The sequence below is a fragment of the Rhamphochromis longiceps genome, linkage group LG19, assembly GCF_057381845.1.
Source record: "Rhamphochromis longiceps isolate RC_006_pf linkage group LG19, R_longiceps_female_GT1.1, whole genome shotgun sequence".
Taxonomy (NCBI): domain Eukaryota; kingdom Metazoa; phylum Chordata; class Actinopteri; order Cichliformes; family Cichlidae; genus Rhamphochromis; species Rhamphochromis longiceps.
Window position 1 is genome coordinate 3379119 of NC_140575.1, and position 24846 is coordinate 3403964.

Consider the following 24846-nt stretch of genomic DNA (forward strand, 5'->3'; position numbering starts at 1 on the left):
GGCTTCCTGGTTATTAATGGTGCCACAGAGTCCAGAATGGTTAGGCAATAATGCTGATTATGAAATACCAAAGAAGATACTGTGATGCACATTGCTCATCCCTGTTCAAAATATAATGCCTTGTTGCCTTAATGTAGAATATCATTAGCTACACAAGCAGTAGAAACCGTCATACAGTTTAGGGATTTTAAACGTTAAACTGTAAAGTCCCAGGAACAAGCCTTCCTGCAGGAAAGTATGCAACTCAAGTAACATACTTAACATCACATTCATGCAAGAACATAACTGAGAAAGAAACAGTGTACTAAAAATTGATTACACTAAGGGACAAGTTCACGTACCACCCCAATTGATAAACCTCCCTTAGTGTTAAAAAGTTACTGTTTTTTAAAAAAATGTGAATGAAAGGAATATCACATGCTTGTAAATTACACAAAATTTAATGCATTTGATTTAGTGGTGAGGGGTTAGAGCTAGATTTGGGTTAAGCATAGCCATAACTCTTAGCCCTGCTGCTTGAAAAGTTTTTGTATTTATTCACTTATTGGCCACTTTATCAGGTAAACCAAAGTTAATGCAAATATCTTTTCTATCAAATGGCAGCAACTTAATGCATCTAGACGGTTTTGATGCTCAATCATCCAGGTAAGTAAATCCCAAAAGGTTGCTTCTGTTCATCTGGACATAGCGCTACGTCCAGATGAACAGAATCAACCTTTTGGAAATGCATCTAGACATTGCCAAGATAACCTGAAGTTCAAACCCAGTGTCAGAATAATGAAGAAAAGTAATTTAAATCACGTTGAAGGTGACATGATTGTTGGTGCCAGATGGGCAGTATTTCAGAAACTTGTTTTCCATCTAAAATATTTTGAATCAATAATTTTCTAGAATTTCTGTATCCAGTGGGTGGCAGTTTTCTGTGTGACAATGTCTTGTTGATGCTAGAGGTTAGACTGTTTTGAGCTAGAAGGAAGGTAACTGTAACTCAGATAACTACTTTTCTGATGAATTTGGTTTTCCGCCACACATGGCTGATAGGTTCAGTGTGCACCCCATGATCTCATCCTGATTTGTTCACTGGTTAAGGCTGGCGGTGTAATGGTATGGGGGATATTTTCTTGGCAGAAATGGGCCCCTCAGTAGCAGTTATCTGAGTATTGTTTAAATGCCACAGCCTATCTGAGTATTGTTGCTGACCATTTCCATCCTTTTATGCCCACAGTGTACTCATGTTGTGATGTCTCCTTGCAGCAGGATAACATACCATGTGACAAACTCTAAATAATCTCAAACGTGTGTCTTGAAAATGGCAATGAGTTCACTGTACTTGGATTTGGTTGACAGTTACCAGATCGCAGTCTAGTAGAGAACTTTTGGGATGTGGTGGAATGGGAGGATCAGATAATCAATGCGCAGCATCTGCATGATGTCAGTATGGATGAAAATGCGCTTTACAATTCCACTATTCATTCACTCTCACATTCATACACTGGTGCAGGCAAACCACAGTTGTAGCCACAGCTGCCCTGGGGCAGACTGACAGAAGCGAGGCTGCCATATCGCGCCATTGGCTCCTCTGGCCATTATGAGTAGGCGGTAGGTGAAGTGTCTTGCCCAAGGACACAACGACCAGGACAGACAGAGCTGGGCATCGAACCGGCGACCTTCCGGTTACAAGATGAGCTTCCCAACCCCTGAACCACGATCTTCCAAATTATAATCAGTTACTGGATGTTGTAGGGCTATCTTAGTTGACACAACTCTGCCATATCACATGGAGATCTGGGGCAGTGCATCTAGATTGGCAGAGAAGGATGGTGGTTCCCACCTTTAATATTTTTGTGGGGGTCTATAATTTGAGAGGAAAGATGAGCAAGGGAGGGAGGGTCTGGGCTTCTCTGCTTGGGCAACCCAGACCTGGATAAGCAGTAGAAGATGGATGGATGGATATTTACAGCACAAGTGGTTAATGACCATTGTAGGTTGTTATAGGTTATGTGGGAAAAAACAGATGCATAATTTATTCGATTATTTCAGACAAACATCAGCCTTCATGACGTATTTAAAGGGTTTTTTAGGGGACACAACATCAAAATATTAAAGCTAGTAAAACTAACTCTGCATGCTCTGCATGCTAGCTCCAAAAATATGGCCAAGCAGTTCAACAAAAGCAACTAAAACAATAGGCTTTGGAGCGTGATGTCACGGGGAGTGGGCGTAGAAAGGATTTTGGCCCGATCCGCCATTTTGGGGGTCTAGCGCAAGTGAAAAGGGAGCGAAGTCACACACAACAGCCATGGTTCGTATTTGATGTGTGGTCGGCTGCAATGTTCGATCGCACGACCGGCAAGAGAATAAGCTTGAAAAGGGTTTATCTTTTCATTCTTTCCCCACCTGGAAGCAACATGACGCAGCTCGTGTATTGATGTTACCAAACGAAGGCGTCTAGCCTGGATAGCAGCTGTGAGACGAGCTGATATCCAGTTCTCTTCCATCTCCAAATATCTGTTGGTGCTCCTGACATTTTCATTCCGGTAAGTTCTAAATATGTTCATATCACTCTTTATAGCCTATTAGTTTTATTTTCTATGCGCTCTGAGGTCATAGCAAGTTAGAACAAACATCCTACTGAGTGATTTTGCAGAACTACCTTCTATCTATAGAGATGCTAATTATTTGGCATTATTGCAGCAAACCAGCCTATGAAATGGATGAAACATCATGACTGGGTTCCAGCGCTACACAAGGGACCTGCTGCAAACATACCACCATGCCAATCAGATTACTTCTTCCATGTGAGGGTGAAGAGGTGACCCTCCTGGATAAGATGGTGAAGGTTTGCTGCGTTTTGGTGAACAGTGTGATAATAAAACCAGAGAAGAATGAAACCTGCTCCTGTTACATATTCTTAAGTATTGTGCTGTTAAAATTGCTGTATTTTTTCAAAAGATACAGTAAATAATGTTAGTAGTGGGTGATGTCATGTAAACACTCATGATTTTGTGTAAACATTTTGTCATTTGTAAACTATAAATGACATCATCATTGCAACTGATGTGATGTTCTATAAGGTGGTTTCAATAAAAAAAAAAGAGGCAAAAATTAGTTTGTTTCTTTATTCAACTTTTGAACAGTGGGACTCAGTCAGTACATATTCAGTAAATGCAAATTATTTACACGGCAGTGCACTACAGGCATGAATGTAGACCCCTAGATAAAACATTATGGGTCATTCCCACAACCCACAGCTTTACTGTGGTCCAGCAAAGTATCCAATAGCAGTGACAACTCCTCCACAGTAGCAGGTGGGATTTTTCTGTTTTGAGGACCCCTCCTTTTCCCCGTCACTACAGATGGTCTGTTTATGTTTTGATTGAGAGCCTTTTTTTGGGCAGCTGAAGAGGAGAAGTCTATCTTATGGCCAACCTCTGGCTGTATCTTGGTCATATTACCCAGCAAAACCCAGTATGCAGGTTCATCTGTAACAGTCCTTGTGCCACAGATCCTCACTGTTGCTTCTACATTAAACAGAAGAGCAGCGACATGGCTGCAGGTCTCTGCGACTCCGGCCTTACAGGTGCAGCGGGAGGCTTCAACCTTCCCTGTGATGCTCACAGTGACCCATGGCTGCAATGCTGGTTCATTCAGTCTTAGAGAGTGCAGGACCTGAAACACACACAGACAAAGTTCATTTAAAGACAAGAACTATGAGCCAAGGCCGACATAAATGTGTTTAATCTACTTTATCATAAATGTAACAAAGTGTTTAGAAAGTTAGCACATACATGTAATTTTTCATTTCTTTATGTGTCCATCTGCATGTTATAGTGTAAATCTGTCTGTTCTCTGTCAGAAACCTGCCTGCAGAAAATGAACCTAAAGGATGTAATGCAAGGATGTCATCACTGTAGAGATGGAGAAAGCATAAAGTGACAATTATGAATCACTTAATATGATAAGGAGATTCTGCAGGTCATTGATCAATATATAAAATTAAAATAAAATGTATTTTTAGTGACTCAAGATACAAACATGGAAGCAAGATGTATAATTAGTATTATTTATAATAAATATGAATTAATTAGTGCAATTTCTTTAACCATAAAGAATAACAATCCTTCAGGACAATGTCACATCAATGCACTGAACTCATTATGTTATCCACCTAACAGCCTCCACATGTTCTCACTGTAATTTCCCCTCATGAATGAATTTATGCTGCACTAATGTGAATGTTTGCAGGGAAATCAAACGCATTTCACTCGCAGTACTCGAGCTGACTTACCTTTGCTTGAATGACGACTTGTACGCGCTGACTCCACAGACAAGGTACGAGAATATATCAGGCTACGTCAGTAGCGGTTGGTCTTCAGGGTTTCTACTCCACTGCCGTATTTCATACGGGTCCACATTTCCAATGCACGCTATTTTCTGCAAGTACCGCTGCTTCGCCTCTGAATGAAATCGGTCTCTATACAGTTCATTCTCTTTTGAGCTGCTTTTAAGCATCTTTCTTGTAGTCGTCGTTCTAACACAGTGTGTTTGGTTTGATTCGTAGACCCCGAAAATGGCGCTGCGCTCCCATAATGCATTGCGGCGTGACGTCAACTCCAAAGCCCTATTAAAGCCAAAGGAAAAATCATATAGATCAAAAAAAGTTATAGATCAGAATAGTCATAAGCCTGCTCTCACATTTCCATGTAATTCAAGCTGTTCTTCACTTTGGCCAATATCTGTAATGTAGAGGAGTTAAAGTGTGGTGTGCAGCAGCTGTTAGTGTGTTAACAAGGAAAGCCTTCACGGAGGGATTTAGGCCATAAGAGCGAATCATCATCCAATATGCTGTCGTTACCACACCATTGATAATCACAGTAAACAATGTCACAGAGTGCTCAAGTCGTTTAATTCATCTGTTTTTTGGTTGTTGTTTTTTTTTTTACTTTGTTTCAGTTTCAGTTTCAATTTTATTTCTATAGCACACTGAAAAGACCAAGGTACAGTGGCTAAGAGAATATTGGGAGCAACAACACCATGAAGTCCAAAGAACACAGCAGACAGGTCAGGGATAAAGTTACTGAGAAATTTAAAGCAGGCTTAGGCTACAAAAAGATTTCCCAAGCCTTGAACATCCCACGGAGCACTGTTCAAGCCATCATTCAGAAATGGAAGGAGTATGGCACAACTGTAAACCTACCAAGACAAGGCCGTCCACCTAAACTCACAGGCCGAACAAGGAGAGCTCTGATCAGAAATGCAGCCAAGAGGCCCATGGTGACTCTGGACGAGCTGCAGAGATCTACAGCTCAGGTGGGGGAATCTGTCCATAGGACAACTATTAGTCGTGCACTGCACAAAGTTGGCCTTTATGGAAGAGTGGCAAGAAGAAATCATTCAAGTGCAGACAGCTGCTGCTTCTTTCCAATTTTTGCTTGTTTCTTCATTTTTTCTTCCAAAGTGTTTGCATGTAATTCCGACTCCCTGTCTACATACTCTACATACCTGGCCTGTACCGTCGTCGGATTGCCACACTCCTGGCCCTCTTTTGTTCTTTCACCTCATCTTTTATGTTAGTCTGTCTTTGCATGTGATTGGCCTCACAGTGTACCTGTAAAAATACAATCTCTTCCCTCCCTGCATGACAGTGCTGAGCGGCTGAAGATTCGGCTCAGATCCCCCCTCAGTGGGCGTTGTCAGGAACATCTTCTTTGCTCTTCTCCGGAGCCTCAGAAGGCTAAAAAGTGTATCGCACTCTATCACAGGGCTAACACAGAAAGACACAGAGATAACTATTCAAACCAAGCACCATTTTAGAAATACCAGTTAGTGTAAGAAGGATGTCTTTGAGCTGTAAGAGAACTATGGGGACCCCAGAGCAAACTGCTTCTTTCTTTATGTTGATCTAAACTGGAACACAATGAATTTGCCCACTAGCGTCTGTTGAGCTATGATGATAAGAAAAACCTATTTGTCCTATGTGTGGACCAATGCTTCTCACCACTTTCTCAATACTGTTGTTAAGGTAATCATGAGGAAACTCAGCTCATGATGTGACCTCTTTGTAGTGTCCCTTCTGCGCCAAGTTCAACAACCCAGTCACGTACACAATCTCCTGCCATTTCAAGCTGCCCAGCTGTGTGTGTATCCCTGTGTACTCAGAGAGCTGATGACAAACTGATGAGTTCCTGATTAAAAGAGAAATGATGAGCAACGTGCTGGCCATCCGCTTAGCTTTTCTCTTTCCCATGGATGAGCAGCTTTCTTCCTGCATGACGCACTAAAGTAACACTACTGACAAAAAGACACACATGGATTTCAACACACTCTGTAAGTGCTGAGCAAATCAAGGTCACTCAGTCAAATTGTTTTTAAGCTAAATGATTGCTTAGTATAACCAAAACATTACCCAGCTGACATTTTGACACTGAATAACTGTAAGCTGGTGGTCTTGTTACAAATACTTCTAAATTTAGAGTAGTGTCAAAATTGAGAATGTAAGTTCACCACTGATTTGACATAGCTGTGAATATGGACCTGGAGGCTCTTAGACTCTCAAGCAAAGGAAAGCTTGTTTTCAATAAATATTTCATATTTTCCTTTTTTGATTAGAATAAATGAAGTAAAATATCCATGAGAAAAAAGTAAGAACACAAATTCTGCATGCTCTGGTGGCAGCTTGAACTCTACAGTAAACGCGTTGGAGCTTATTTCTCAGCTTATTTTTCATCCCAGCTGAACAGGAAAGTGTTCCCATTATCAATGACATCAGGGAGCAGACACAACGGTTTTGACAGTTTGACACGTTAAGTTCACCATGCAACAAATGAGACATAACTTACACATAGATAAACATAATTGGCGTACAAATATTGTGTATATAAAAAAAAAAAACATGGTCCCGTGAGAGAGATATGTGTGTGTGTATATATACATATGTGTGTGTATATATATATATATATGTGTGTGTGTGTGTGTGTGTGTGTGTGTGTGTGTGTGTGTGTGTGTATATACACACAAGTTAGTTCTCAGTCAAATGTAACTGTATTTAAAAAAGAAACATTTGACTCTTTTCATTGCAATAATTTGATTGACATTTATTGCTTTGTATTACTGGAATCCTATTGTACGTTGAAACACTGTCCATGTTTATCTGTCTACACTTCAGTTTTTGTTATAGTACCATTACCAGTTACGACCTGAGAAATAATGCTTCTGTTTCTATGCTCATTGCTGAGGTCTTTAATAATCAGGTTGTGTCTTATCGTCAGGATTCGGGAGAATGGCACCTTCTCTACTTTTAGCATTAAGCTTCAAACTTTCCTTTTTGCTAAAGCATATACTTAGGGCTGGATCAGGTGACCCTGAATCTTCCAATGCTTCTGGGGGCTTCTGTGATGCACTGGATGTTTCTTCTTCACTCACCTTTTTTTTTTCAATTCAATTCAATTTCTTTATTGTCCCACAAGGGGAAATTAGTTCAGCAGCAGGAGGATAAGAACAAACAGAACAATACTATAAAACAATAATAACAATAATAATGATAGAAAATTCAAGGACAATTATTTGCCATTAAGGAGACAAGACGCAGTAGGGATAAAAGAGACCTGGAGTCTTTTAGTCCTCCTCGGAGGTACTCTAAAACGGCGGCTGGAAGGCAACAACTCAAACTCACTGTGAAGTGGATGGTTCACACAATTAATAATAGAATGAGCCTTTCTAAGCACATTTCTATTGTAAATGGCCAAAAGTCCATCTTGCCAGCGCCCTGAAATTTTGCTAGCAGTTTTTACCAGAAGTCCCAAACGATTCTTATTCTTCACCGTCAGGTTACCAAACCAGGCAGCGATACAAAAAGACATCACAGATTCGATAAAACTTCTATAAAACAAGGACAACATCTCAGATGAGACATTAAAAGATCTCATTTTCCTTAAAAAGAACAGTCTTTGTTGAACTTTTTTAGTAGTGGCATCAGCATGAGATTCAAAACACAGTTTATGGTCAAGTACCACACCTAGATATTTATAACTCTCAACGATCCCAACATCGGCAGTTTTAATGATAGTGGGTGATGAGCTATAAGAGGACTTCCTAAAATCAATAATCATGTCTTTAGTTTTTGACACGTTAAGTGAGAGGAAGGACTCATCACACCAATTCACAAAATCATCTACAACCTGTCCATGGCCTGACTCGTCCCCCGCTAGAAGACTGACGATCACTGTGTCGTCAGCAAACTTCAGGATGTGTCTGTTTGTGAAATTGCTGCGACACTCATTTGTGTACAGAATGAACAGAAGGGGAGAGAGGCAACAACCCTGGGGTGATCCAGTAGAAGAGGAGAGCACATCAGAAAAGACATGATTCACCCTCACACATTGTGACCTATTAGTCAGAAAGTCTGTCACCCAGCCGACCAGACTAGTGTCAAGCTTGAAATGATTGTAGAGCCTGTCAGCGAGTAAGAGGGGTTGAATTGTATTAAATGCAGATGAAAAGTCAGCAAATAATAATCTTGCATGGGTGTGGGGGGCCTCAAGATGCTTATACAAGAGATGCAGGAGTGTGACAGCAGCATCCTCCACACCTCTCCCTGCTCTATAGGCGAACTGGAAGGGGTCAAGATGGTGTTCAACATGCATTAAAATCTCCTTCTTAATTATCTTCTCAAATGTCTTCATGTTTTCCACTCACTGTATGTTTATACACCACTTGCATTTAATCATTTAGGAATGACTGCAAGTCTGTGACCGGTGGACTCAAAGGCAGGATAAATTAACAAAAAGTGAGCTATTTATTTGTCCAATAACTGGGTACAAAAGGCAAAACATGAAAGATAAATGAAACATCAAACACAAAACTTTAGCCAGACCCCTGGTGGGACAGCCAGTGGGACAGCCAGGGCGTTGTGTGTCGGCATCAAGGCAAGAGACCTTGGACAAAATAGGACAGACAGTTGTACCCAGCATCGGAGCAAATACCCATTCCGGAGTGAAGCTGCAGGTCTCTGTCTGTCGATCTAGCTTCCACCATCGAGAACCAAGCTTTCGAATGTGTGAAGCTGATGGCGGTGGCGGCAGAGAGCAGGCGTACTTGGTCATAAAATCAAGTACGCCTGACTCATAAAATCAGTTCCTTCTCTGGAGGTTGGAGTGAAGAAGAGACAGCCATAGAACATTGCAGTTGAGGTTTGTGTTGTATATCTTCTACGTCCATTGTTGCTCAGAGCGTACTGTCACAGGTGGACTACGACAAGTTAGAGGACCCAAACACAGATGTGCGGAGGGTATGAAAGGCAGAGGAAGAACAAAGGGTGACTCGGTCAATATATAGATTAGGGGTGATTAGGGAAGTGGAGACGGCTGGGGAACACAGCAGGAACAAAATAGACATAATGAGACAGGGGAAGCAAAACTGAACATAATGCCCATGAGACAAGGTACTATCAACAACAACAACAAAAAAAGACAAGACATAACTGTTTCCTGACAGAGACAGAATACAGACAAAATACAATCCAGACAAAAAGGTGAATAAAGATGGAGCCATGACTGACTGGCAGAGGAGACGCTGATGACAAGACGCAGAGATGGGACTGTGATAGACTAGACACAAAAGGGTACTAACACAATCACCAAGTACTCGAAATATAGATATTAAATATGATATTTCTTAAATTCAAAAGAACAAATCATTAGTCCACAAAAGAGACTAAAAACACTGGACCATGATATGTCTTTTATCTTGTCTTCCTCCCCTCAACCTCAAACAGTTGTCACAGATGGCTGCCCTGCTTTGGTCCAAAGTTTCTTCCTGTTAAAACTAAGTTTTTCCTTCCCACAGTCACCAAGTTCTTCCAAATAGGGGATTGTCTGATTGTTGGGGTTTTCTCTGTATTGTTGTTGCGGTAACCAGGAGGAAAATCAACCTGAACCTGAGATTTGACTAACGGACAGGATCTCCCCTCCTTGGGTCTCCTCCATAGACTTTTCTGGAGATGCTGAGAAGTATGATTTCCCTGCAGATGAAGAACATCCTCTGATCCACCTTCTTAAAAAGGGAACCAGCACCCCAGTCTGACATGGAGAGACCCCATCCCAGACCTCCATGCAATGTGGTAGAGACATGTCAACTTGGACAGCCTTAAGGAATTTGTGGTGAATCTCATCCATGCCCAGGGACCCAAAAACTCAGGACTTGTTTAACTACATCAGTGACCTCACCTCCAGTAATGGACAAGTCTTCCCCCCAGCTCCAGATTCTGCAGACGTCTTGTGTATTGTATGTATGCGCTCAACATGTTGTATTTTTGTGGAAATTTTGTCCTAAAAAATGCACATTGAAAATAATGACGTCAACATCAAGTGATGATGAGCTGGTCCTGATGTTTCTAAACAAGAAAAAAAGAAACTGAGGTTCTGGGTTCATTCATTCACCCATCTATTCCTGCAGCACAAGGGAGAATTTCATGGTTTCTAGGAGTTGAATCTGTGTCACTACTACCATGCTCGTATATATTTCAGGGGTGCAGTTTGAGCTCCTGTTGACAGAGTTGGCACAACATCTGAGGAGGCAGAGAAATAATTTCAGAGAGTTTATTGACCTGGAGCAGTGTTTAGCAGTCTGTCTGAGGTAAAATAGTAGTATTTTATTGTTTCCATATCACTGTATATTCAGCATGAGTGCGTGTTTTTATCTACAAGCACACTTGTTGCCAAAAGCAGTGGTTGATTGGTCAGAACTGGTTATTCAGATCCAAAAACACGAGCTTGGTTAAAAAATTTTCTTTTGAAAATTCCTCCAGCAAAATCATGTTGTTGGTGTGAAAAAATTTTAACACACAAAATATTTGCATAGATGTTACGCATCTGGTGTGGAAAAGCCTTAACTGAAAGTCTTGCTCGATGGTCTCACCAAACTCCCACACAGAAGTTTTTGCTTCATCTACTGCCAAAGCCAAGTCCTCTTGGCCTGCCAGCTGCCTCTGGAAACCCGCAGATTAACCAAGCTCAACGGGTATCCTCCTTCAGGCTCTGGTGTCCACCATCTGGTCCAGGAATTACCACTAGCACCAATGACCTTCCAGCTGAAACCCCCTCTATTGTCGAGGCCACAACAGCTTCCTCAATAGTAAATGCACAGAATATGGTCCACAGCCTCTTTCAGAATGCTACGGTGTCTGCATTTGGGTACACTGAGCTTCTAGTAACTAATTTCCTTCTGCCACATGATCCAGTTCACCACTCGGTGGTGATTAGTTGGCAGCTCCGATCTTTTCACCCATGTCCAGGACATACAGCTACAGATCTGATGGTATGATTACAAAATCAATCGTCAGTCTCAACATGTGGATATTTAAGTCTTCAGTAGGACAATGAAGTTCCCAGATAGAGCACCTCCAGCATCCAAGATAGCTGTTTACTCAAGATTCATTCCCTAACCTCAAGGCAAAGTGACAATGACTTCCATGTTGGGCAGAAGATGAAGCTTATCTACATGTTCAAATTTCTAGATGGAATCTGTAATGAAAGCGATGTTTGCAGGTGGATAAATGCTTTCATCAAACAGATCATCTTTAAGTACACACTATTTTTGAGTTTTGTGCATATATTCACTTTTAATAATAATATACACTGTACTGTAAATGAGACCTCTCATTACTCATTACTGTCATTTTCATTGTTGTGAGTTTCGAACCATGGTGGATTGATCTAAATGTAGCTTCTTGTGACCATCTTAACTAACTTCTTAACAAATAGAATATTATTTGACTTCACACAAACTTGCACACGTGGCCATCAATTTACGCTAAAATGTTTATTTAAAATGATTATTCATTTTGAAAATAAATTTAAGACATCAAGAGATAAATGTAAATAATCAGGTTAAAGTGCAAAAATATGTTTTGATATAATATTTCTGTAAAAAAATAGCATGGGAATGTGATATTCAACGGGAGATAAATTTGTTTCTACACATCCACTGGTTTCTCTTCCAAGTCAGGCTTGATAAGTAAGTATACATTTATCCACTACTCCGTTATTTCAGTAAGAAATGGTTGGTGAAATGTTTCTTTCTTAAACATTATCTTAAGTTCTGAGATTAAAGTCTTGGGGGGGGGGGGGGGGGGGGGGGGGGTGTTTTTTTTACTCATGTTTTCTTTGGTCTTCGTTCAGTGCCCTGGTCCCTGTTGAGTGAATCACTTGATCTTGGCTGGCTTCAGTTCCTTGATCTGCATGTGTAATGTTTTGTGGACGGCCAGAGTCCTGGACTGACAGAAGCCCTTTCCACACTCCTGACATTTAAAGGGCTTTTCTTTAGAATGGATGTACCTGCAGAGGGGAACACAACACTCCAGCAAGTCAGTGTTTACCAAAAAATTATGTCAAATTTCAGATCATTATTTAAAAGGCAATAATTGTCTGGTTTTATCATCCTTTCATTATTACCCAGCAAGAAAAAGCACACAGGCTTAGTTTACAGACAGTCTTCAAGTGATTAACAAGATTTATGGAGCCTGTGTACTCATTAAAAGTGCCATTATCACAATCTGACTTTTTAGCTTAAGGCTTATAGCTTATCTGCTTAAAAGGAGTTTCAGCAGCTTTTGTGAAGTTGTCTGATGTATTACAAATGTAATGCAATGCACAGAAGTCAGTGATATTCACTGACTACTGTGCACGAACACAACTACAAACTTTAGTTAGAAGACTTTAGTTTAGAAGAAGAATTGTGTAGATATGAGATGTTTTTGTTCATCCAGACAAAGATTGTTAGGATTAGCATGTTCTTTGCATAGTGGCAGTGAAAATACTAAACTTAGCACAAAAAGTTATGGAAATTTGTGTTTGGTCTATTATTTCTTTGTTGTAACAATGCTTAAATTTTATATCGTTGTAAAACGGTTTTATTTGCCAGTTCTTCACCGCCAATGCCAAACAGCTTATTCTGCTTCTGACTCTTCTGGTACCAGGTGCTGACAATCAGGTGCCATTGGTGTGATATAGGACAACTTCAACCTAATGTTCCACAAAACCAAGTGGCAGCATTATTTGGAGTGAGGCAGTAAAGGCAGCCTTGGCCAAGTTTCGCATAAAGAAGATTGTCAAAGACAGGCCACTAAGTGGGCATCTCAAGAAGTAAATACCACAAGAAGACAGTTTTCTCATCCTATCAGCACTTAGGAACCATAGGTAGTCTTCTACAGTCTGCAGTCAATATGGGCAACGGCTCTGTCCCTAGAAAACACGCAGTCCATCTCCTGTATCACAGGGCTGCCAAGAGGCCTGCTATGAGAACTCTTCACCATGGTGTCGGCAACATCAGGAACCTAGAACTTGAACATGTGGAGGTACATTATGTTCAGTGATGAGTTCAGATTCTGCCTATGGCAGCTGGCTCTCAGGGTAGCACAATAAGCTGTTTGGCATTGGCAGAGAAGGTTTGGCAAGTTTTTCATGGACACAACCCACATTCTCAACTTTGCTGCTCAACCCACAAATGCATTTTGCTTACAAATGTGGCCCCATTTAAAGGGAAATAACGTGGCTTTCCAGTGGTAAACGATTTATTACCAAGAAACATGTTACATGTTACAACAAAGAAATAATTGACCAAACACAAACTTCCTTACCTGTTGCGTTAACTTTATGAATAGAAAAACTGGGATTTATGTTAATGTGAACAAAACTTGAGTGGAAACTAATTCCATTGTGTTGAACTGGTTTGATAAAGTTGGATAAACCAGCATCTCACCTGTGGTCCCTGAGGTGATCCTGTCTCCTGAAGGCCTTGTGACAGATATCACATGTATATGGCCTCTCATCTGTGTGTGTCCTCTCGTGGATCAAAAGGTTGTAGGATTTGGTAAAATGTCGGGCACAGAACTTGCAGACAAATTCTTTCTTGGTCTTTGAAGGCAGTCGGCCTCGACTAGACTTGCGCTCTGGTGAAGTAAGTTTGGTCACATCAAGCATGCATCCCAGGCTGGCTGCGGTCAGGTGTGGAGATGATGCCTGCGCCGCAGAAGCACTAGCGCTCACTGTCATGCTCAGGTCCTCCACCTCTAACTGATCCTCTTTGGTTGCTGCTGCTGCCAGGTTGGCAAAGTCAAAGCGAGGCTTGTTTTTGAAGGTCTGTAGCAACCCTGCCGAGTCTTGCTTAGGTGGCAGAAGGTGAGGGAAAATGGGGATGGATGCCATACAGGAAATCTGGGAAGGAAGCTTAGAGATGGTGCAGCGGGGCAGGGCAAAAGCTGGGTACCCCAGGGTCCACTGGTGAAGGTGGACGGCATGCAGGGCGCTAAAGCTGTAGATGCTGTGAAAATGATCTGCAGGCAGCTGAAGACCTGTTGAACTCTGGATGAGGGAACAGTTGGCCAACTGAAGTGATGGGTGGAGAGGAACTGGTGCTGGCAGAGTCTTGCTCCCCATGTCTGCTAAATCAAATCCAGCAGGCTGTCTAATTGAGACAAAAAATATCAGCTGATGAAAATATCAAACTTCAACTGAGCTACAGTTGTTTCTTTATAAACATTTATTTATTAAATTCATCAAATAAAAAATCTGTTAATAAAAAGAAATGATTAAAAAAAAGAATGTACTTGAATGTAATGCAAAGAGCATAAATTATTGGCCAAAAATTTGTTGGCTAAAGTACATCATAGTTTTCAGAATACATTTCACCAAAAACATCAAAGAAAAAAGGAAAATAATAACAAAAGTTCATTGTGAAACCAGTGTTAGTACGCACACACACACACACACACACACACACACACACACACACACACACACACACACACACACACACACACACACACACACACTGAAAGCTCATGCACATGTGGTTGGGTGTTTCTTGTTACCTTCCCAGGTACATGCCTGGGGGTGTTGAGGGCAAGGAAACAGAATGACAGCATTCAACCAGAGAAATACCTGTGAGCTATTAAATCGGGTTTGATCAGCTGGAATAACAATAGACAATAATGCATCTTTGTCTGAGGCAGACGCTGATGGACACAAGCCATTGGAACTTCAAGTCCCATTGTCTGAATGAACAAAACCCACAAACCACTCCTCACCTCTTCGTCTCAAACTGCTTGTTTAAATAAGGCTCTTTTACCCAAGTGCCTTTCACTTAGATTTGAATTTTTACAAATATGTATAGTTTGGATATTTTTCACTTCACTATAAGTTTTGTGTCGCTACAGTAACTGTAGTAGTTACAATTACAGTTACTACCATAAATATACAATGTTTCAAACTGAATATTTAATTCCAAAAATGAAAACTAACCAAAAGATATTATTTTGATACATACAAAGTTAATCAGCTGTTATTAGTGGTTAAAAACCATTAACACATTGGTCAACAACATCAAAATGCTGCTTACTCATGAAATGCTGCTTACTTCATTTGTAACAATACGCATTAGCATTTTTTGATATTTAATCATTCAGTCTTTGCATTCAACAACAACGCTTACATCGTACAATATACTGTATCATCAAATATTAACGTTTAAAATCCTAAAAATTTGAAAGTCAGATCAACATTAACAGTTATCATTATGTTCTTTGAATGCTCATTACTCACATATTAATGCTAGAGCAATGTATCACAAATGAGGATTTGTGTGAAATATATTTGAATCACTGTTATTTGGAGAAAAATAGAATTTGGCTGTAATAAGGACAACACATTTGTTTTAGAAATATGCATGAAGGATCATTTGTAAAAAGCCAGACAACCTTTGCATTTCATTATATATCTAGAATGAACTTTTTGAGTCTGCATAGTTTGTTTTATAGTTTATAATTATTGGCCATTTTCAGTCCAGTGGTTGGAAATAGCAGTTGTGCAGTTTATAATAAAGAAGCTAAATGCAAACTTGACAGATGAATAAATTTAAATAAAAATATAGAAAGCCTTAACTGCAAACCTGAAGCTACTCATCCAGGTAGTTGCAGTGAGGACCAGTGAAGCTCAAACAGCCCCCTGGGGTCTGCTCCTTTCTGATCATGTAGCAGAAGTAATTGATTTTTACATAGGAGGTAATTAGAGAAGATACATGCTATGCTGCTAAGCCTTTCCACACCTTTAACCCTTGCTGTCTGCATATCACAAGATTCCAATCTAAACACCCACCAGCCTGATTCAGCCCCTCAGGGGTCTCTGTTGTGAACATTGGAATTTCACATTTACCTATTTAAGAAGAATAACTAGTTAGTAGTATTACACATGCCAAAGAAAAGAGACTTTACAAAACAGATTTTTAATAGATGAATGAATAGACGAATTAACAGACATATAAAGAAACAAACATATATTGTGAAATAGTCACAAATTAATACTAATACTAACTGCTGTGAAACTTCCTTGTTCTTTTACTAATAGTAATGTTATGAAGCTCGTTGATTTTAAATGCAGCTCAAAATGTATAAAGTATATTTCTTATGAACTATGCAAAATATTAAACTTTCTATTTCAAATGTGAGTAACATTGTCCAAAACCGAAGCACTGAAGTAATAAAAACGTGTTAATTTAAGTAAAGAAACAGGTTTATTTTTACAATGCAGTGTAGATTACAAACCTAATATTTTTATTTTTACCTCAGTGGAATATCTAAGACTTGTTATGGTCTGGAAACTGATATGTAATCTAGACTTTCAGGCCCTCACTGCTTGTTGTGCTGTGTTTGCACAGCGTACGCAGACCTCAGAACAGTCATTTCTCACAGTGATGCTGTATTTGCTGCTTTATTTAGACAATGTTTGGGCTCTAAGGTCATTTAGTGGATAATGAAATGTCGATTAAAAAAAAAACATACTGTTTTGGCCGTCACTCTTTCCACAGACCAATTATGCAACGCATATACTGTACATTTCCTGACCCAGGTGACCGTGAGCAGTATCAGTTATTAGTTAGTTGCCATCATAGCCCTGAGAATGCACCCATTTCATCTTTAAGAAAATAGGTTCACTTTGTTTCCTTTTTCTTTGTGTAATTATGTGCTAATGTTTGCTAAAATTTTATCTGTGCACTTCCTTCGTTACTTCTTTATTTACAGGCAAAGATAATCAATAAAAACAACCTGCACTACTAACAGAATTAAAAATAAACTTGCGAGTCTCGATGCATATATTGTACATATTGTATTCAAATTAAGATTTATTTTATTGTAATAGGCAAAGGTATAACAAATTGCATGACTGAAGTGGAAACAATTGTTTTTAGGGCACCACAAATGTAAGTTTTTAAGAGCAAACTGTGTTTTTATCTATTGGCATTAATTTGTAAAATATGTGTTATAAATTAGGCTATATTTAATGCAAAAATAAGTGTTTTTTGAAAATGGGCAATAATGACAATGGCAACTTAGATGACTCGAAATAATTATTGGAAAAACAGAAAATGAGCAATGACATGACATTTTAAACAATGTTTGCAATAACTGTAGGCTAATTTAATTTTTAATTTAAAAAAATGAATGTGAAACTTTTTTTCCATTCAGCATCTGGATGGTCATTATCGTTTTTATGTTTAATTAAAACAACAACGTGAAACAAAGACTTACCAATGAAATAAAAAGTTGTAAAAAGCTGTCCTTGCGTCACAACCTTATGCGGCCTTGTTTTATCGGTGTGGATGCGTCACTGGTATGGTCGCATGTGCCTCCGTGCTCCTGTTTTCCTCCAGTGTGACTTCAGTGACGAGGCTGAGCTGAACAGGAGGCGCGCTGTGGTGGTGTACTTGTTATGCTGAGACGCTTATTCCAACTGCCTCTTTATTGCAGCGCAGCCTCCGACACCTAGGCACGTCACACAAGCATGCCCATATACAACGCAGCAGGCAAAGAACATTGCTAGTATATATCGATCACTGAACAGTTCCTGTAGGTGTGTTTCACGTTAGTGCGCCATCGGCATGGCTATGTGGAGCGTGCATAACACATTTCATAGATAATTAAATTAAAAGTGTAGTCAAACTTCCAGTGAACAAAATCTGCCACCTGGTGGCAAATGCTTTTGCAAAAAAAAAAAAAAAACACACCATAAAAGTGGATTTATGAGGAAGGAAAAACTGAAATTTGCATAAAGCTGAATATCTTGGCATAGTATTTCATAAGAAATGGTTACATGTCATGGATAGATAAATAACAAACTTCCTACTTCCTACTTTCAGAAAGAAAGTAGATTAACCACTGTATGAACCAATCTGCTGTGTCCTTGTAGAGCTGGAAAGACTTTGTTTTTTAAAACAGATTTTCAAAAATATAACTGGCTTAATGTTGCCATGGGCATCGATAATGTTTTATTAATTCAGGCTTTCGTGTTGTTTGGGGTCCTAGTTGGTGCTGGGTTCAAACAGAAGGAGATGGTTAGAGAAAAGCAGAAAGAAGACAAAACATAATGAAATTAGAGCTATCTTTCTCTTGTTGTCACTGTCTGTAATCTTGATAATTTATTTTATTTTTTAAATGGATGTAACGGTCTAATGGCACTAAACTTCATGTATTTTAACACTTGTGTTGAGTCATAGCCAGGGGGTCTATACAAATGTGTAATTTCATGACTATATGAAACAATACTGGGAGGTTGTTTACGGAGACCAAAACACTGTTGACTCATTGTGGAAGTATTTGTGGTTAAAGCTGCTTTTGATTTGTGCAGATTTAACACTGCGTGCAGGTGCCCTTGTGTGCGTTCCCAAACACATGTACATTTTCAGGCTGGCTGTAGCTCAAGAGGTAGAGCGAGTCTACTAATTGGGAGGCTGCTGGCTGCTCTAGTCTGCAAAGTATCGGGCAAGAACCAGAAGTTGCACTCCAATGCATCCATTGTAATATGAATGTGTGTGAATGACAGAAAAAAAACTTCTTGCATGAGTGGGTGAATGAGATATATGAAGTGCTTTGAGTGCTGCAGTAGGGTAGAAAAGTGCTATTTCTGTCACAGTTAAATTTCAGGGTTATCAGTCAATCCAGTTATCCAGGATTTATTTTACCTGCTTTGGTGCAAATGAAAGTGACAACTATACTAAGCATTTTGTCCTATTAATGTCAGCATTAACTGTGGGGTTATTCACTGTTAAAGTAACTTGCTCCAGAGCAGGTTAAGTTTAGAAATCAACAGCCATGAAGTCAGCACCTATTGACCAATCAGTTCCCCAGGGTCACAGTTCCTGGAAGATACCTCAAACCTCAGTGCACAGATGTTAAAAGGGTTTTTCAGTGGTTTCTAATGCTTTTGTGTTTTGTGATAACCATCAGTAACAAATATAAAATATTTTCCTTGATTTTTTTTCCCCTTTCAGGTGCACACAATGTTATTTTTCTATGAGCATAGTGACTTTACATCAACTGTGCACATAGTCTAAGCCTACATTTAAATTCTGCTTTTACACTTATTATTTTCTTCCTTTCAGACCGTTAGACACCAGTTTCTTTACTGACTTCAGATGAGTTTATTAATCTTGTCAAGAAAAACAAAGATATCTTATTTTGAACTCACTTTGTAGCACATGGACAAGGTGCAACGGAGAAACAACAACAAGACAACCACAAAAAGGGCATGAATTTGTACGTGGAGGCCACAGACCACAGACTCTTTCCTTATTGCTTCTGATCTGACTTTATTTTTCTCTAGTTTTACTTTTTGCTAGCATCTTTGTCCCTAGCATGTGCGGTATGTTCTCCATATTCAGGTTGCACAAATAATCTGTAGTGTAAAGAAGATTCCAGGAAATAGGCAGTTATGTGAGGAGAGTTAGACAGAGCTCCACAGCAGGACCAGGATCTGCTCCTTTGTGTGAGAAAGAACAGGAGGAACAATGCAAGATTCCTACAAAATGACTTCGACCAGTCGAGTCATGTGCCTGCGTCAGACCAAACTGCCAGAAACAGATTTAATGACAGTTGCATGAGGACTTGACATCCTGTAGTGGTAAATTTGCACATTTGTCATTTTTGTTTAATTAGTTTATTTGTTGAATAGGGACGATGTACATGAATAAACATTGCTGTAAATGCACCAGAGTTAGCAACAGGCAAATTTAGTCACTTTTAGATCTTAAAAGAAATGGTAAATGGCCTGTATTTATATAGCGCTTTACTAGTCCCTAAGGATCCCAAAGCGCTTTACACAACCAGTCATCCACCCATTCACACACAGGTGATGGCAGCTACATTGTAGCCACAGCCACCCTGGGGCGCACTGACAGAGGCGAGGCTGCTGGACACTGGCGCCACCGGGCCCTCTGACCACCACCAGTAGGCAACAGGTGAAGTGTCTTGCCCAAGGACAACGACCGAGACTGTCCAAGCCGGGGCTCGAACCGGCAACCTAAAAACAATATACAATAGCAACATTTTAAAAACAAAAGGTAGAAAAAAGAGAAAAGGTAAAGAAGACATTAGAAAACCCATACCAAAGGAAAGCAATATGGCACTAGGAGAATAAAACCAAATCAATATTGACAAATTATACTACAAACTTTCTTTCAACTGACTTTTGAAAATATTATATGCAGTGGTGTTCTGTCAGGACAAGCAAGGTTTTATCAAATCTAGAAATAGACATAAATTAAAATGTACCAAAGAAAGGTCATCTCTGCTGGCATACAGCTCCTCACCTGTCAATTAGTAGTTGCATTAAGCCTTTACATTACTGCCATCTTGTGGCCATTGTCGCTGAAAGCGGTGCTTACTTCAGTCTCAGAGAAAACTGTAGTCCTCTCTGTCTCTGACGGAGCGTCCATCTCCCATCAGGACTGATTGGAGCAGGGCAAGCGAGAGAGGCCAGCAGCTTGCTTCTGGTGGTTTGGCACATTGTTAATAACCTGCTGGTCTGTGACTGGAAACATATGCTTTGTAAGCTTCATTTAATGTATAACTTTTCGACATAGATTTTTTGTTTCAAATAAAACAAAATAATTGCGATGGCACATACTGCTCCAATAAGCTGAGAGGGTATTACAACAAGTTAAATTTTAAAGTTTAAACAAGTATTATCATGTATTATCTGTATACGCAGTCACATTGTGACACCTAAGTTTACTAGCTGGGACCACATCCTCAGTAACGATGAGCGATGAAGGATGAGGAACTGTGAACTGGTGCTGCGGTTTGGGGAAGGCTTCGAAGGGGACTGGAGACAGCTCCCGGGCCGGGCAGATCCCCATGTACTAACTAGAAGTGAATGAAGGAAAGGAAGAGAGGAGAAGAGGAGAAGAGAAGGAAAAAGGGGGGAAGGGGGGACATGAAAATGAGAACAGCATTTCTCAGCTTGAGGCCAGAAGGAGTGTGAATGAGGAGTGGTCCCGCTCCTGAAATTCAGATGATATCTCCACTTGATTAAGTCAATAGTAATCTGGTCATCTGTCAGAGATCATAAATCATCAGTGTGCTGTAAGAAGAAAATGGACAGATTATACAGATGTGCAGTACTGCTTCAATTCAGTTCAATTTGGTTTTATTTATACAGCGCCAAATCACAACAACAGGCGCAGAAACAGAAAAACTCCCTTTTAACAGGAAGAAACCTCCGGCAGAACCAGGCTCAGGGAGGGGCGGGGCCATCTGCTGCGAGAAAAGGGGGTGAGAAAAGGAGGACAGGATAAAGACATGCTGTGGAAGAGAGACAGAGATGAATAACAAGTATGATTCAGCAGAGAGGTCTGTTAAGTGAGTGAGAAAGGTGACTGGAAAGGAAAAACTCAATGCATCATGGGAATCCCCCGGCAGCCTACGTCTATTGCAGCATAACTAAGGGAGGATTCAGGGTCACCTGGTCCAGCCCTAACTATATGCTTTAGCAAAAAGGAAAGTTTGAAGCCTAATCTTGAAAGTAGAGATAGTGTCTGTCTCCTGAATCCAAACTGGAAGCTGGTTCCACAGAAGAGGGGCCTGAAAACTGAAGGCTCTGCCTCCCATTCTACTTTTAAATACTCTAGGAACAACAAGTAGGCCTGCAGTGTGAGAGCGAAGTGCTCTAATAGGGTGATATGGTACTACAAGGTCATTAAGATAAGATGGGGCCTGATTATTTAAGACCTTGTATGTGAGGAGCAGGATTTTGAATTCAATTCTGGATTTAACAGGAAGCCAATGAAGGGAAGCCAAAACAGGAGAAATCTGCTCTCTCTTTCTAGTCCCTGTCAGGACTGTTGCTGCAGCATTTTGGATTAGCTGAAGGCTTTTCCCTGGTCAAAAATGACTCCAAAGTTCCTCACAGTGTTACTGGAGGCCAAGGTAATGCCATCCAGAGTAAGAATCTGGTTAGATACCATATTTCTAAGGTTTTCAGGGCCGAGTACAATAACCTCAGTTTTATCTGAATTAAGAAGCAGAAAGTTAGCGGCCATCCAGGTCTTTATGTCTTTAAGACATTCCTGCAGTTTAACTCATTGGTGTGTGTTATCTGGCTTCATGGACAGATAGAGCTGGGTGTCATCTGCATAGCAGTGAAAATGTATGCTATGTCTTCTAATGATGCTGCCTAAGGGAAGCATGTATAATGTATTGATCCAAGATGGCGCCGGTGCGTGTGGCTTGCCGTCTATCACTGCCAGTGTTATGTTTGTTTGTTTTGATTTTATTGACTATTGTAATAAATGCCAACTCTCTCTTGGTGTATGATCGCCTAACCCTACTGGATCTCCGACCTTCTGTCAAAGGCTGGGCAAAGTGGAACCAAGCTGAACATAAAACTTTGCCCCCGCTAATATCGGAGATCCCGGCTCACCTGTGCCGTGTTCCAGATCCACCACTCCGGCAAAAGTGCCGTCGCCGGGGTCGAAGGGCTGGCTTCCTGGTGAAGCTGAAAGCTTCTTTAAGGTATTCTCTTAAGCCCTTGTCCAGAAAACAAGGAGTGGTGCCAAACTTCTGTTTCTCTCGGCGATCGTTGGAACCTGTCTGTGCCTGGCTGGTACCTGTCATCGGCCTAGATGGGATGTCCCGAAAACCCTGCTCTCCTCGCCCCCGCCAACGTGGTGTGAATCTGCGGAACCTGCGGCCTCTGTGTCGGGCTTCTAGGACGGCTAGTGACGGGGATCCGCTGCTTACCGCCAGGATTGGCCTGGTAAATGCTAGGTCCCTAGCAAACAAAACGTTTATCCTGAAGGATTTTTTCACATCCCGAGGACTGGATTTTCTTTGTGTGTGCGAGACGTGGCTGAGCGCCGGTGAGTGCAGCATCTTCTCGGATCTTCTACCCGGCGATTGCTGCTATTTTAATTCCCCGCGTATGTTGGGCCGAGGAGGAGGAATAGCTACGATCTTTAAAAGTCATTTTAAATGTAAGCAACTATCAACCCCGTCATTCACCAGCTTTGAACTGTCTGTGTTTGAGCTGGGCTGCTCTCACACAGTGTTGTGTGCGGTGGTTTACCGGCCTCCAAAATACAATAAGGACTTTGTGAGTGACTTTGCTGACTTCTTGGCTGAATTCATGCCAAAATATGATCGTGTTCTTATTGCTGGGGATTTTAATATTCACGTGTGTTGTCCTGACATGCCCATGGCGAAGGGCTTTTTAAACCTTATTGATTCGTTTAATCTGGTGCAATGTGTGACAGGTCCCACACATGAACGTGGACACACGCTTGATCTTGTTTTATCTCATGGTTTTTCTGTTTTTAACATAGAGATTTGTGATGCTGTGTTTTCTGACCACAGTCCTGTGATGTTTGAAGTTCCTCTTGCCTGTGCCTCAGTTAAAACTCGCGCTGCTGCTCAGCGCTGTCGTGTTTTTAACTCCTCCACTGCTGAACACTTTTCAACAGTCTTTGACCAGATCTGTAAGATCCCGGATTTTTTATGCAGCCAGACTGAGGAACTGAGCTCATGGTTTTATTCTACCTGTCGGACTGCTTTGGACACTGTGGCTCCATTAAAATCCAGACTGCCTAAAACTAAATCTGAGCCCTGGCTGAACGACTTGACCCGAGCTGTCAGACGCGACTGCCGTCGAGCTGAGCGCAAGTGGAAAAAGGACAAACTACAAGTGTCATTCCAGATGCTGAAGGACTGTTGGCGTCGATATCAAAGAACTGTAAAAGATGCCAAAAGAAAACACTTATCTGACATTATTTTGTCAAACTGCCACAACCCACGTGTTTTATTTAATACTATTAACTCTGTTCTTAATGCACCATATACTGACTGTATCGAGCCCTCATCAGAAGCCTGTGAAAATTTTTTACACTTTTTTATCGAGAAGGTCTCCTCCACAAGGGCTCAAATCTCTCCTCATGCTCACGACCTCTCAGTCTCTGTTTCCTGCTCTGCTGTCTTTGACAGGTTTGAGCCTGTGACTCTATCCTTTTTAAAGGAGACTGTTGGTCATCTTAAGCCTGCAGGGTCTCCAAATGATGCTGTCCCTCCTCGACTTTTAAAAGAGGTGTTACCTACAGTTGGTCCTTTGGTGCTTGAGCTGGTAAACCATAGTCTGATGTCAGGTGTTGTCCCTAAAGATTTTAAACATGCAGAAGTCAAACCCCTGATTAAAAAACCTGCTCTTGATCCTATGGTTCTTGCAAATTACAGGCCTATCTCCAAACTACCTTTTCTTTCCAAAATTCTTGCAAAGGTAGTTTACAGCCAAATAATGGCCTTCCTGGAAAAGCAAAATGTTTTAGAGGTTTTCCAATCTGGTTTTAAACCCTTTCATAGCACTGAATCAGCCCTTTTAAAAGTTTTTAATGACATATTTTTAGCGACTGATGCTGGGGACTGTGTTGTTCTTGTGCTTTTAGATTTGACAGCTGCGTTTGATACCATGGATCATGCCATTTTATTCTCTCGTTTGGAGCACTGGGTGGGCATTAGGGGCACAGCACTGGAGT

General features: G+C 40.6%; 1 protein-coding gene and 1 long non-coding RNA gene across 2 annotated transcripts in view; both read right to left on the reverse strand.

Annotated features, from left to right (window-relative positions):
* The window catches only part of LOC146646030 (uncharacterized), a 136739-nt gene that overhangs the window by 14241 nt on the left and 97652 nt on the right, over positions 1-24846 (reverse strand). The gene's annotated exons all lie outside the window — the stretch shown is intronic.
* Positions 11856-17743, reverse strand: osr1 (odd-skipped related transcription factor 1). Its single transcript, XM_085391705.1, has 3 exons — positions 17579-17743; positions 13756-14460; positions 11856-12332 (listed from the first exon to the last, which is right to left on the reverse strand). Exons 2-3 carry the CDS (start codon positions 14430-14432, stop codon positions 12200-12202), a joined length of 810 nt encoding a protein of 269 aa, XP_085247831.1. The 5' UTR covers positions 14433-14460; positions 17579-17743; the 3' UTR covers positions 11856-12199.